This window comes from Dermacentor albipictus, chromosome 1, assembly GCF_038994185.2.
Source record: "Dermacentor albipictus isolate Rhodes 1998 colony chromosome 1, USDA_Dalb.pri_finalv2, whole genome shotgun sequence".
Classification (NCBI taxonomy): domain Eukaryota; kingdom Metazoa; phylum Arthropoda; class Arachnida; order Ixodida; family Ixodidae; genus Dermacentor; species Dermacentor albipictus.
This window is the reverse complement of record NC_091821.1, coordinates 362,591,590-362,605,792: the sequence shown is the minus strand read 5'-3', so window position 1 is coordinate 362,605,792 and position 14,203 is coordinate 362,591,590. Positions and strand designations below refer to the sequence as shown.

Sequence of the window (14,203 nt, the reverse complement as noted above, 5' to 3'; positions counted from 1 at the left end):
GTCCAATCAGTTTCTTCCTGCGTGTTTCCCCACCAATACTCCTATAGTCTCTCGCTTATCTCGACTGCTGACCGGTTAGTGCTTCCACCCGCTTTAAATCCCAGCGCTTCTGGAAGGCGGACGTTTCCTATAGTTCTCATTCTATTAGGATGTGCCGAGTTGTCTCCGACTTTTTTTTTTTTTTTGCTGCAGCACAAAAATGCATCATCCTGTTGCGAACACTTTCTTCGGTATGTTTTTGTCCTCAAGCAGCCAGCTCGCTCTCTAATAGCAAGACACTCCCCTTTGCGATAACAGAGAGATTTTCCCTCCCGATTTCTCTCTTGCCGTTTTTTGTAAATCTCAATGACTTTCTTTATTTCCATAATTTGCCTCCAATTTACTGCCTCTGTTTCTCTCACTTTATTTGTACGAGTTCTGGCTGCCTATTCACACTATGAATTACCATGTATCTGGTTGCCAACTTTCTTGACTTCTTCCTCTCTTCCGTGCCCATACTTCTCAGGTACAGATATTTGTGCACTTTAGATGGCCATATTTTTTTCATCCATGTTCCTTAGCCTTTATTAAAAACTAATTTCGCTCTGCGCTTCTCTGACTTCAAAAGAGACCCAACCTATGTCCGCTGCACTAACTCGTTTGTGATTTTACCGTCTGGCCCAGGCCAACCGGCCCGCCGACCTTTGCTTAACTTCCAACCCCGACATGATGTTTGATTTTAAGCGCAGAATGGCATTTACGAACGTTAGCGCTCGACCCATCACGTCCTTTCCATATTCCTCGCACCACCTCATATTTATTATAGCCCCACAGAAAGTGGATGGGAACGCTGCCCCACGACAGAAGCGGTCTCTCCGCTGACACTTCACTGCAATTCTTGAGAAGAGCAGCACCTTTGGTCGATGGGTGGCGCTGTGCTCAACTCGATGGAGTAGAAGATAAGCTTCGAGTTGTAGGATCGTTTGAAAATGCATGGCATAGGCAAACAACGAGGTGATACCAAGCAAGCGAAAGACTGACTGGCGTGCCGCCGCAGTTGCTGTGGAAGAAGTGCCCGAAGGTGTCGGCTCGAGAAGTGTCGGCCCAAGCCCGCTTGCAGCGCCCGCGATAGAAGTTGTTAGCAATCTCGTCTGCTCAGAACTGTTCAATGTCGATGTAGGGACGAAAGTGGCATCAACGAAGCTTGCGGTATAAATGCTGTTCTCAGTATGGGATGTCTAGCTAGCGAGCACTGCACAGATCTCCGTATTCCCATTTCACTTTGGCTTGGTAAACCGGCTTGAAGGAATATTTCCAGAATATTCTTCTCACAATATTGAATGGTGAATATATTGAGTTTCGTTTCCTGCGAGTGCAACGACGACAAGGCTACAAAAGGCTTCTTGTTCATGGACACGTATGCGAAATAAAAGGCACTTGGTGTCTTGTTTTATGTCAATACTAAACATTCGAAATAACCGCTAAAAACTTTCTCACTATACAAACCTTCTTTGGAAAAGTCCTTGGCTGACGTGTTGACAAGATCTGTCCGATTTATACGTCTAATAAAAGGCGAACGATGTGGTGCAAACTATCGTTCACTCCACATTCAGCCTAATGGCGAGGCAGTTCGTACATTTAAAACTCGCGGCATTATCATATCACAAGCCCTACCTAGAGTACGTAGCTCACGCTGACGCGGCCACCCCTAGGATTCCGTCGGGCGACGCGCGCGGCCCGCATCCCACACGCAGCAGTCGCAGCAGAACACGTAACGGAGAATGGCGTTCAATCTTCGCGCGTCGAACACACTGCACTTCTGGTCCGGTTGAAACAGCGCATCGGAAGGCGGCACGGGTGACGGCTGTTGCGCCACCACGCGGGTTTCGCCATTGCTAACACAGGTGCGAACAGTTGCAGAAGCCTTGTTCTGGAACGAAGACTTTGGGCTTCCCGTTGCGACGAAGCACGGATTGTCGTACGCGCGGCACCACACGCCGCCGTTGCGGATGTCGCGAGCATCTTTGCACAGCCTCCTCGGCAGCGTCACCTTCTCGCTTACAGACGCGCTGATAGTGGCCACGCTCACGCGCGATCCTTCGTGACTGACGGGCTGAGAGTAGGCGTGGTGTTGGTGACCAAGAGGCAACACCTCACCGGCCCCGGTCTCTTCTTGGGCGTAAAGCACCAACCGCTTCCGGTTGAAGCACTCGTCACCGCCGCCAGAGGACCAAGAGGCTCGCTGGCCGGCGGCAGAGGAATGTGAAGGGGAGCAGGACAGCTGTTGCCGAGAGGAGAGTATCACGTCTAACGTCGAGTTGCTCTCTTGCCGAGGAAGGGCGCGGATATTGTCCTGTGCCTCCTGGAAGAGGTCCAGGAAGCGGATTTCTGAGCTCGCGCTCCGTGTAGTGCTGAGCAGGTAGTAGAGGTACGTCTTGTGTCGTTGCTCCTCATCCTCATCGCTGATGCTCTGGCCCGAAGGGCTCGTGCCGACATAGAAGCGCACGCCGGGATTCGGCGTGATCAGTGTCTGGGGCGACGGGTTGACCACCTCGGGACAGCTGGCCCAGCGGTTCGGGTTCCAAGTGTCATCTGTGGGAGAAAAGTAGTAAGGGGTTTAAAGTAAGGGTCGACTTCTTAAACAGCCACTTACAATGGGGCTTTAAACGAATGCCAGGTGCAAAGAGACATTGTCTTGGATTGCAAATCAGTCAACCGGTGGAGAGCAGAAGACGAGAACAAAAAAGAAAAAGGTTCGGTGACTAAAAAGAGAGGAAGGAAAAGGCCGGAATAGAAAGTTGAAAATACAGAAGAATAAAAGCTACCGAATAAGTTGCACAGAAAGAAGGAAACATCACTGGACTATTTCGTAACTGTTTATCTTAGCTAGAGAGGTGATATTAAAACGGCACTTGGTCTGTACAAAATCCGCTATGTTGATGTGCACTCTCAAAAAATACCTGAAGTAAATTAGAAATCGTATGAGCCATTTACGTTGAACTTATGCTATGCAGTGCTGCCATTGTGGAATTGAATGACTGCCGCCGTCTTTTTAGGCCTATGCCATACTAGATGCCGCATGCACCTTTTATTTAATTCCTAGGAGACTGCGTAAACGGATAGCACAGCTCAACAAAGAAATAGAAAAGCACGCGCTTAACCTGCAACATCAACAATGGGAAGAGAAATGCGCGGAGATGGATGGTCAACTCACCACGCGTCGCACGTGGCAGATACTGCGGTACCTGATCGATCCCGCCAACACCAAGACCACACACATGCAAGGCATATACAAAATCATACATGCTTACGGGGGAACGGAAGAACAATTCCTACGGGATACGGAACGCCTTTACATATCCCAAACGCCACCGCAAATATATCCAGACTACTCAGGAGAAAGCAACGCCACCCTAGACGAGGAATTCTCCGTAGCCGAAATCCAGGCGGCCCTCGTAAAGCTGAACACCAAGTCGGCCCCTGGCCCCGATCGAATACCCAATAGGGCACTACGCAATCTCGATTACGGATCGATCGAGAAACTAACAAAATACATTAACGAGTGCTGGGCGCACGGCAAGCTACCCCGACAATGGAAAGAAGCAAATATCACACTGATACCGAAACCCGGAAAGAAATTACAGCTGGAAAACCTGCGCCCCATCTCCCTCACGTCCTGCGTGGGCAAGTTAATGGAGCACGCGTTTCTCAATAGACTCACGGATTACCTCGAGGACAACGACTTATTTCCACACACCATGATTGGGTTCAGAAGACATCTCTCCACGCAAGACGCCCTTCTGCAACTAAAACACCAAATCATAGACAATCCGGGGCGTTCGACGAGAGCCATCCTCGGGCTGGACCTGAAGAGGGCCTTCGATAACGTTCGCCACGATGCCATATTGCGACAAATAGACAATCTAAATCTCGGCCTGCGCACGTACAACTACGTCCGAGACTTCCTCACGGGAAGAACCGCTCGCATGCGAGTGGGGCAACTACAGTCAGAGCAAATCAACATCGGCAGCTCGGGCACCCCGCAAGGCTCGGTGATCTCGCCAATGCTCTTCAACCTCGTCCTGCTCGGGTTGCCCGACCGACTGTTTCAAATCGAAGGACTGCATCACACGCTATACGCGGATGATATTACGATCTGGACGACAACGGGCAGCGACGGAGCGATCGAGCAACGTTTACAACAGGCCATCCAATGCGTAGAAAACTACCTCGTGGGCACGGGACTCGCCTGCTCGGCCGAAAAATCCGAACTGCTGCTGTAGAGACCAGTCAGAAAGGGGCGCCCACCTAAATGCTACACCCCCCAGGAAAAGCAAAAGATCCAATTAACGGCATCAAATGGCCTACCCATCCCGATAGTAGAGAAAATCCGGGTACTAGGAATGATGATAGAGCATAAGGGTGGCAATGGCGAAGCACTTCGCAAGATAACGGCAAAGGCCACCAGCACGATGCAGCTCTTTCGACGCATCACCAACAAACACGCGGGCATGCGCGAAGGCAGCGTCATCCGACTCATCCAAGCCTTCGTCATTTCCCAGATAAGGTACACGGCAGCGTTTCACAACTGGACGGTTGCGGAAAAAAACAAGCTCAACGCGCTCATACGCAAGGCGTACAAATGTGCGTTGGGACTTGCGCCTGGGGTCAGCACCACCAAGCTCTTATAACTAGGCCTACACAATACGCTCGAAGAACTCGTGGAGGCGCAACAAGTGTCCCAACTTGAACGCCTATCCAAGACCCGCCCGGGCAGACACGTGCTTGAAAATCTCGGCATCACATACCACTCGCAACATGGCGTCAAAGTAGACATTCCAAGACCCATACGCGAGCAACTATACGTACCCCCATTGCCTCGCAACATGCACCCACAACACCACATGGGGAGGCGTAAAGCCAGGGCACAACAAATGAACAATAGTTACTCTAACGACAAGGATGCGGTCTTCACCGACGCAGCCCGCTATCGAGACAGGAAGAGTTTCGTGGCAGCAGTTACTAGCCACCGAGGCAACCACCTCACGAGCGTCACCGTGAACACGGCACATGCCGAAGCGGCAGAGGAAGCGGCCATAGCACTGGCCCTCACACAAACCAAGGCTACATACGTGATCTGTGACTCGCAAACGGCAATTCGCAATTTCGCAAATGGGCGCATCTCGCAAGAGGCGTATCAGATACTCCAGCGACATCCCATACACCAGGGAGAGGCCGACGTTGATACCCAAAGGCATTTGCTGTGGATCCCGGCACACACTGGAATGAGCACCCCCAACGAAGCGGCTCACGGCGTTGCTCGAGGCCTGACTCACCGAGCAGCATCGGAGGAAGAGCCCCCGCGGGGTACTGCAAACGTCTGGGCATGGGAGGATCGTATGACCACTTTTCACGACATCACGGCACACTATCAATTACAAAGACGCATATACCCATTCCCTCACGCTATGTTAGACAGGACGCAAGCAGTACACTTCAGACAATTACAAACAGACTCTTACAGAAACCCCAGACTCATGCACGCCATGTATCCAGACATGTACACTACAAACAGATGCACATCGTGTGGCGAGGTTGCCACACTAAATCACATGCTATGGGAGTGTCGGGACCTAACAAACAAGTCGGGCAGTGCCGACCCCTCCGTCTCTTCCACCGCCAGCCTCCAGTCACGCTGGATGACCGCACTGCTCAGCTCTGACCTGACAGCACAACTCTGGGCCGTCCAGCGAGCCGAGGAAGCCGCTTCGAGACAAGGTCTCGGAACCGCGTCCGCGGCGGGTGCCCAGACCCACTAAAAGACGCCGGACTCAAATCTTGCTGATTTGAAATTAAAGTTTACGCTCTCTCTCGTTATATTTCTTTCTTTTTGTTCGCAGCGAAATACGCAGAATTGGAGTGGCAGAAGCAAACAATAGCTAAACTTCTACACTGGAAGCAGCTGATAACAGAAGAAAACAACTTTTCATAGTTGCCTAAGCACTCAGAATGCAACATTGTTGCACTGTGCTATACGTACGACAGTATCATAACGTTGAAAAGGAAGTCTGTGGTGGTGCTTGAATGACTTGGTGGTAGTGCTAATAGTAATATTATTTAGCACCCATCGAAGGTATTCTGCAGTGATGTTTTTACGTAATATTATGATGATGAGAAAATATTTAACAGCGAAAAGTGTTGACAGCTCCGTGCAACTCAACTTCTCGCGTTAAAATCATCAAGTGAAACATATGCTTTGCATACACTTTGCATCATTTTGGTGTTTCGGTCCCAACTACATAATAGTATTATCGTTGTAAAAAATAGTACTGCATATATTTCAGTAGTCAATTACATGACTAATAAAAATGAAGCGACCAAAGTTCTCTGGGGCAACATCCTCTTAGGTCACATGCAGTGAATGCTTCCTCCCATTTGACCGCAAGCGTTCAGACTCACTTTAGATTACCTGTCACTCACATTCAAGTTGAGTCCGCCGAAAGCGCTTCAACCTCTTGTAGAACTCAGGTGCATTCCTGCAAAAGTAAATCCATGCATCGGAAAAAAGCATTATTAGTGTTTTGCTTGCTTTAGCATTCATTCATTTATCAGACGCCGAAATCTGGCGTGCTCGCGTTTGCTATTACCGGAGTACGGTAGAAAATATTCAAAAAGTTGATATCAGGATAGAGATGCAAATATTATTACATTCGCGTACTCCTATGGATTTGGAAGAAACGGCCAACTGCTTTGGGAATACTAGCGATCCCAGATTTTCAAGAACATTGTTCCTGAGTTTTTTTTTTATATATTGACAACTGTAGGATTTGAAATGGCGAGAAGTCGTTTAACTACGCCATCACTTTATTCGCCGTGCTTCCGACGCGGTGTTTCCCGCCCGAATGCAAACTGATGGACTTGTATTATAAATAGTAGGCGCTGCAAACACAAGTGCAGTTGACAGAGCTCTCTCGAAGACAGTGGACCCTTGGAGGGATTTCTCTTCGATCCTGCTGAAGTACAGTTGAACGTATAAACGCTCAACAGATATATCTTAGTGCACTGTACAGGGAAGGCGAGTTCGGTGAGCCGACGATGCATCGTTCAGCTGAAGGTCCGTAAACTGCCAGCTTGTTGTTCCTCTCTGTTCCTGTCAGCATGGCGGCGTGTCTCACGACGCGTGTCGATATCACGATGTCCTCGAAAGCGTCTCAGTGGCTATTGCTCTTACCATACTCATGTGAAAGGCGGCGCTCAAGCGGATAAATTGTCGACAAGCTCCTCAAGGCTAGGTGCGGCTGAAGGCGATACTCTTACGTACCTCCTCCTCCTAGTTTTCAGCGATAGCGTTCCGAGTCATTTGTTATTCATAAGCAATGCAAAATAGCAAATCCAAGAAAATTAGTGCTATCGGGCTATCGCGAGTGGCCTAGTTTCCAGCTTACCTGGCGTGTCTTAAAAAAATTTCGGAGAAGCAATCACAGGTCAGAACGAAGTAGGTTCAAATAATGCGGCTAGAGTTCTTACCAGCTAAGATTGATGTTCTCCGTTGGTTCATCGATGGCAGAGATGACCTCGGACGTCTGCCTTTGAAACGCGGGCCTCTCGAAGGCAGGCGAGGCCGCTCCAGCACAGTCATCGAGATCGGCGTCTTTTGTAATACCTGCAGTCGATCAGAGCACTCTCGATTACACCCCAGCGCTTTAGAGTGGGCGCGGTCGGCCACGCGGGTCACGAGTGGAGAAACCCGAAGAACGAGTCCTGCGCTAGCAGGCAGTTCTTACAATGAGACAATGAAGCCTTTGTGGCTGAAGAGCGGCAACTTTCGTGACGCGAGGAAAGTCGATTGCATTCGCCGGGCGTTACATGAAACCGGTCGACTTCACATGTGCTGCAGAGTTTAGCCCGTTGCATCATAAAGAAAAAAAATCGAAATAATTCAGCGGTAACACGTATTGCGAAAACGTTGTGCAATTTGTCTTGTTTTCTGCATACCGATGCGCGAGGCGGGCAGGCCCGTCCAGGATTTGGTGTTATGGCGATTGAATCCCTACAAGGTTCAGTTTGTTAGTTTCTTTGCGACGTCATCAAATCTTGGCGGCAAACCCTCGGACGGACTGTGGAGGGTGATGATAGGGTGGTTGGGGTGCTCTGTACTACTGACACTCCGGCTACCAAAGACGCCATCGCGACATTCCTGGATATCCTCAGGTGTTTGTGCTGCAACGGAGCTCTACCTAAACTTGCGGCTTGGAACTTTTCGGTTACCGCAAACGTAGCTCCATAGAGAAAGATACGTTTAAACATCTTGGGGAGGAGAGACAGACAAAGAACTTTATTTTATCCTGAGGAGCTAAAACCCATAATTTCAATGAGGTCTCCCTCATTTCGGATGACTGGGTTAGGCCGGAGGTGAAAGGGTTCGACTGTCTGTTGTTTTATAGTAGAGTGGTGTGCGTCCCCGTACTCTTCTTGCTGCTTCATTGAACAAAAATACAATACTTGGAGTAAATAGCCGCACTCAAGAAACATGCTATAACAAGTAATAGCTAACTTGGCGATACTACATTACTCCACAGAAAGAGTTAATGCGGTTGCCACTGCCGGTTTCTTATGAGAGCGTCTGGTGTTAGCAACCATGCCACGGCGGTTTGGCGTGGCAGCTGCAATCTGGGTGGTATTTCGCCGGCTATATATGTAAGTAATGACAAAGTAGGGCCAGTAAAACAATACTATAAATCACCACATAAGACCTCTGCCCCCCCCCCCCCCCCCTTATTATGTCGGCTGATATGTATTTATAAAGTACGCAGACCTCCTAATGGAATAGCACATGCTATTCAGCGGCTTCTTTGATTTCCCTATAGTTTTTATATTCAGTCTCCGCATTCTTCAGCCACTGGGTATGAAGTCATTATTCGCCCTCTCCCAGACGGGGCAAGTGTCATCTTGACATAGGTTTATATAATGGCTGAATGTATTTAAATGCGTGAGGCACTTCTCTGTGCATACTACTGGCATAACGATTCTTTCCTAGACAAGCATCATATATTTCATCCTCGTGATATCGCTGGATGGACGCGTCACACCATGCGTCCACCTGACTTGGCATTTGCATTTCGCCATAGTTTGTGAAGGGTGTTGTGCACAAACTTAAATGACGCATGAGATTAAAGTTGTGTGCTGTGTGGTGCAGGACCATGAAAACTACACGTGATTACACGTTGCGTAGGATGAACATAAACGCAATTGTACGCGTTGCATTTAGTCGTGTCGCATTTAATTATCACTTCGCCAAAGCTTCGCTTCACATGTAGATACCAACAAGCGCGTTGGATGTGCAAATTTCGTTCCTTCTCTTTTTCTTTTTCTGCTTTGTGTGTTTTATAGACCTGATAATTATTTCCTGACGTAGCTTTTCTTCATTCGCGAATACGACCGCAAGAGCGCAGCCCACGCTTAAGAGCCGCAGGTGATGCAAGAACAACCGAGTCAGCAGATTCCGTGGCGTGAGTCATAGATAAGCTCTCCTCTGCGGAAACGCCTGCTTGAATATGCCGCGATAACGGTGCGCCGATATTGGGCACTTAGGGATACTGTATGTACATGTCCCACATGCTCGGAAATGTTCTAGAGCACGCAGAATCTTACACATCTCGCAGACGTCGGGGCTGCCGGTAAAATCTCCCCGAAATGCTCAGAATCTCCACATGACTGAGAGTCAGTTGGCCGCTGAGAGCAGTAGCCTTTTCTTTTTGCGATGGTCTAACGTTTACTGCAAAAGCACGTGGTTGTCTTCTAGTTAAGCTGGGCCATTAGTTCAAAATTCCCTTGTTACAGGATCCAAGATCCAAGTTTCATGCTTAAAATTCGGTTTGAGGTAGCTGTAAGGAAGATTGAAGAGCCTCGTATTGGATTGTTTATTCGAATAACCAATATACTGCCGAATATATCACCTGTCAAATTGAATCTCTGCACAATTATTGTGCCCGTGCGCAGGCGGCCACTAAATTTGATTCAAAACAGACATATAAGGGTGACAAAATAGAAAGAAAAATTGTACCATCAAGAAATAAATAAGTGTGTATTTACATGACAAGGGGAAATGAGGTGGGCCTCATTACAAGGTGATGATAGCATATTGAAGGCGATCTCAGTGCCAAAAACCTAAGCAAAAATGCGTATGGGAGAGGGCAAACAAAGAGAAAAAAAAAAGCTTCTCACAAACAGTGCATACAATTCAGATATATATAGAAGACGTGCAGAACTGCTGGTCACATGCCCCATTGTATGCATTAAGTCCGACTTCTACGCATAAAGTGAGCGCAGCAAAGTGTACATAAAGTTAAGCTGGATTTTGTCTTCTAAGCGCAGCCAAAACTTAAAATGTCTCGCTTGTCGGAACCTACGAGAGCTTGGCCTCGATCCTTCTGTTGCTGTTTTGAGTAATGGGGGCAACATTCGAGTGAAAGTCTTCCAAGCGGTGTGTGAGGAGTTCAGCACATTGCTGACATCGCTATCGTTTCCACTCGATTCAAGCTTCTCGGTCACACCATCCCTTAGTGACCCAAAATAAAGAAGGGGGCTGACAGATGTAGGAGCACACTGTGCACTATAAGCACAGTTGCCACCACCACCACCACCACCACCATTATTACCGTCATCATCATCATCATCATCATCATCATCCTGGTTACGCCCACTGCAGGGCAAAGGCCTCTGCCATATATTTCTCCAACAACCCCGGTCATGTACTAATTGTGGCCATGCCGTCCCTGCAAACTTCTTAATCTCATCCGCCCACCTAACTTTCTGCCGTGCCCTGCTACGCTTCCCTTCCCTTGGAATCCAGTCCGTAACCCTTAATGACCATCGGTTATCTTCCCTTCTCATTACAAGTCCTGCCCATGCTCATTTCTTTTTCTTGATTTGAACTAAGATGTCATTAACTCGCGTTTGTTCCCTCACCCAATCTGCTCTTTTCTTATCCCTTAACGTTACACCCATCTTCAGGGTGTACATTTGTCCCACAACAATAATCGTCATCTGCCTTGCGTTTTCTTTCTTGAAAACGCTGCGCTGATCACTTTCTTGTCGAGAATGCTACGTCACGCTGATAACGCGCATGCCGTTCATGATCTGGAAGTACCGCGCTCGCAGCGTTAAAGAAAGGAAATGCGGGCAAGACGTATGACGGCTACACTCTTAGAAATATTTACACCATTTGGGGCTTATCTTGCCCCACAACGATATTCGTCATCTGTTTTGCCCGCATTTCCTTGTTTTAACGCTGCGAGTCCAGTACTTCCAAGTCACCAACGGCGTGCACGTTATCAGCATGACAGAGCATTCTCGACAGGAAAGTAACGAGCGCAGCGATTTCAAGAAAGGAAATGCGGGCGAGACAGATGACGATTATCCTTGCGTGGCAAATAGACACCCGGAAGGGTGTAAACTTCTTTAGAGTGTATCGTTGTGGGCCAAGATACGCCCCAAAGGGTGTACATTTTTTAAGAGTGTGGTACAAAGATTACAAACACGGATAAGGTGCCTCAGAAAGTCTGGCCAACGTTTCGATAGGAGGATCTATCTTCGTGGAAGGTAGAGGGAGAGCGAGAGAGAAGAGAGAGGCAAAGGAAAAACAGGGAGGTTAACCAGCGATTATCTCCGGTTGGTTACCCTACCGGGGGAGGGGCAAGGGGGTGCGATAGGTGAGAGAGAGAAAAAGAATAAAAAAGACCAATACACACGCACACACACACATACATATGATACAGAACTGTTTCTTTAAGCACCGTCACGCAGTCTGCGAAGGCGTTTCTAGTGTTACGCAGTGTGAAGATCTGAAACGTTCTGGGGTCTCAGATATTACGCCTGTTGTCGCCGCTTAGCACGCATGGGTCTAAAACACTTATGCCTCGGTATTTTTTTCGCATTAATGTCTCATTACATTACGTTTACTGACATAACTTGGGTTGAGACACTTAATGGGGAAGTAATAGTAAGGGTGAGCAGCTGCAGCGATAAGAACGTGTTCTTCTCTGCAAAACAAATGTCGACGTAGCACAGCGCATGAGTTAGGCAGCCCACTTTTATCTATTTCTTTACCGTGGTTAACGTATTTCGATGCGCACCCACAGAGCCAGCCTAGAACCTCGCCGCAAAGGGAAATGGCTGCTTGTCTAACTACTTGCTCGATGATGCGATATAAACATGATCGAATTCAATTTTGTCTTTAGGAATGGCGAACCGGCAAGATCTATCGGCAACTCACCTTCCGAAATCCATTTTCTCTGCATTACTTCCGTCTGGGCGGAGCACACACAAGCACGGAGCTACAGCGCGGTATAGGGGCGCTGTAATCAATCTAGGCGCGCCGACGACACAGCGACAGCGGCGCAGGCGCAACGGCTGGCGAACATCGCACTCAACACGCTCCGATATTCAAATGACCGTTGCAGCGACGCCGAGCGCGACGGCTGGCAACCATGCGAGGACGTCTCGAAGCGTGTAGTACACGCAGCCCCACGACGGGCCAACACCTTGTCTGCGCGTACTCAACGGTGCTCGCGCGCCCGACCGGCCGTATTCACGCTATCAGCGGGGGCCGCCACCACTCCAGTGCTTGCTTGCCTTTTCGTCCGCAATGCGAGATAATGCGGCGACTCGCTCTTTCTTTTTTTGTGCCTTGTTCGGTTTCGTTCTCTCGCGCCTTCCCCCCCCCCCCCCCCCCCCAGTAGACGCTAGTTCGCAGTGTAGGAGTGTACGCGCACCCGGCAATACGCAGCGCGCTTGCCTACTACACCGCTTCGCCGATGTGTATAAATCGCTCCGAGGAAGACGCCTCTGCTTTGACGCTGCCGCCGCCGGCGCGCCGAGAGAGAGAGAAAGAAAGAGCGCGAGAAGTTTCCGCTGTCTTGTGCAACGCCGTTATATGCGGACCCAGGCTCACCTTTCCGCGTGCATCTTCTCCTAGGCCGTGCCTCGCTTCCATTCCCCCCCACCTCATTTTCCTTTTTTGGAGGAACTGACGCACCAGAGTGTTTAGTCGGCTTCGGGACGTTCCAGGTGCGGCCTGTGTACACGAGGCGAGGGGAGCAGCTTTCTTTGCCTGCGTGCCTTCCCTCGGAGCTCGCCGCCTCGCATTGTCAGCCCGTTCCCATGGCAGTGAAGGATAAGGTTCGAGCTTCCGCTTACTGAAGCTTCGCCATTTTCCGAACGAATGCTCGCACGCCCGCCGGCCTGCCGCACTGCAAGAGAGCACAGGCTGCCGATGTGAATCGTGAGCGCTGCCGCGGTTTCGATTTCACGAACGGCGCAGCGGGTGCATCAAAGCCGATTGCGTCACCATCAGCCGCCGCCTTCCGCGCTGGAATATTGAACTAAGGGTCTATAAAGTATGCGAGCCTTATACTTATATGCGAGCCAAGCAATTACGTGTTGTACTCTTTTGCATTCTGCGTGTTCTCATCTGTTTACGTGCTCATCACATTCTCCCTCACTCACGGCCGCTTGTGTGTGTTTGTGACTTACAAATTCATCGCGGTGCGACTCGCCTTTGCATTTTATACACGTGGTTTCGGCGAACTTTCGCCAGAGTTTCAAAATACGCCGATGCACTCTAAGACGACGCGTCAAAATGCATGTTGCTCACTTTTGTATGTAGTGTGTCACGCATATTTTTTTTTATTTTGCTTAACTCTATAGTTAGTCAAGATTAGTTAACCAACTTCTGAATTAACGAAGTTAGGAAAAAAAGAACTCAAATTAGAAAGTTGTAGAGCGGTTTGCAAAACTTCCGATTAGACAGTTTATAACTTTCTATCAAGTATTCGTGTTTTTCCGCTTACTGCGGATGCCCGCGAAAAAAAAAAAACCGCATCATAAGAAGCCAACAAACACTGTCACCAAGGACAACATAGTGGAAATTACGTGTACTAAGTGAATTAAAGAAATTATAAATTAATGGAAATGAAAGTGGATGAAAGAACTTGCCGCAGGTGGGGATATGGATAGGTGTGATATGGCTAATAAAAATCGGGTCTCTCGGTTAACCTCCTTTGCTCTCGTTAAATAATAGCACGTGACATACACGCTTGCTCGCCGTAATTGCAGCGCTGCCAAACTAAATTAAATTATGGGGTTTTACGTGCCAAAACCACTTTCTGACTATGAGGCACGCCGTAGTGGAGGACTCCGGAAATTTCGACCACCTGGGGCTCTT

At 48.8% G+C, this 14,203-nt stretch overlaps 1 protein-coding gene across 4 annotated transcripts in view; it reads right to left on the bottom strand.

Annotated features, from left to right (window-relative positions):
- Positions 1–1,406: 1,406 nt before the first annotated feature.
- Positions 1,407–14,203, bottom strand: part of LOC135911306 (uncharacterized) — a 32,490-nt gene continuing 19,693 nt past the window's right edge. For 3 of the 4 annotated variants that reach the window (XM_065443515.1, XM_065443517.1, XM_065443518.1), the window contains exons 2-4: positions 7,507–7,642; positions 6,460–6,515; positions 1,407–2,571 (exon numbers count right to left, since the gene is read on the bottom strand). In XM_065443515.1, the coding sequence (XP_065299587.1) occupies positions 1,688–2,571; positions 6,460–6,515; positions 7,507–7,642 (1,076 nt within the window). In that variant the 3' untranslated portion in view covers positions 1,407–1,687. Of the gene's footprint in view, positions 2,572–6,459; positions 6,516–7,506; positions 7,643–12,253; positions 12,571–14,203 lie in introns of those variants that run through there. The other variant, XM_065443516.1, reaches the window with a different exon arrangement.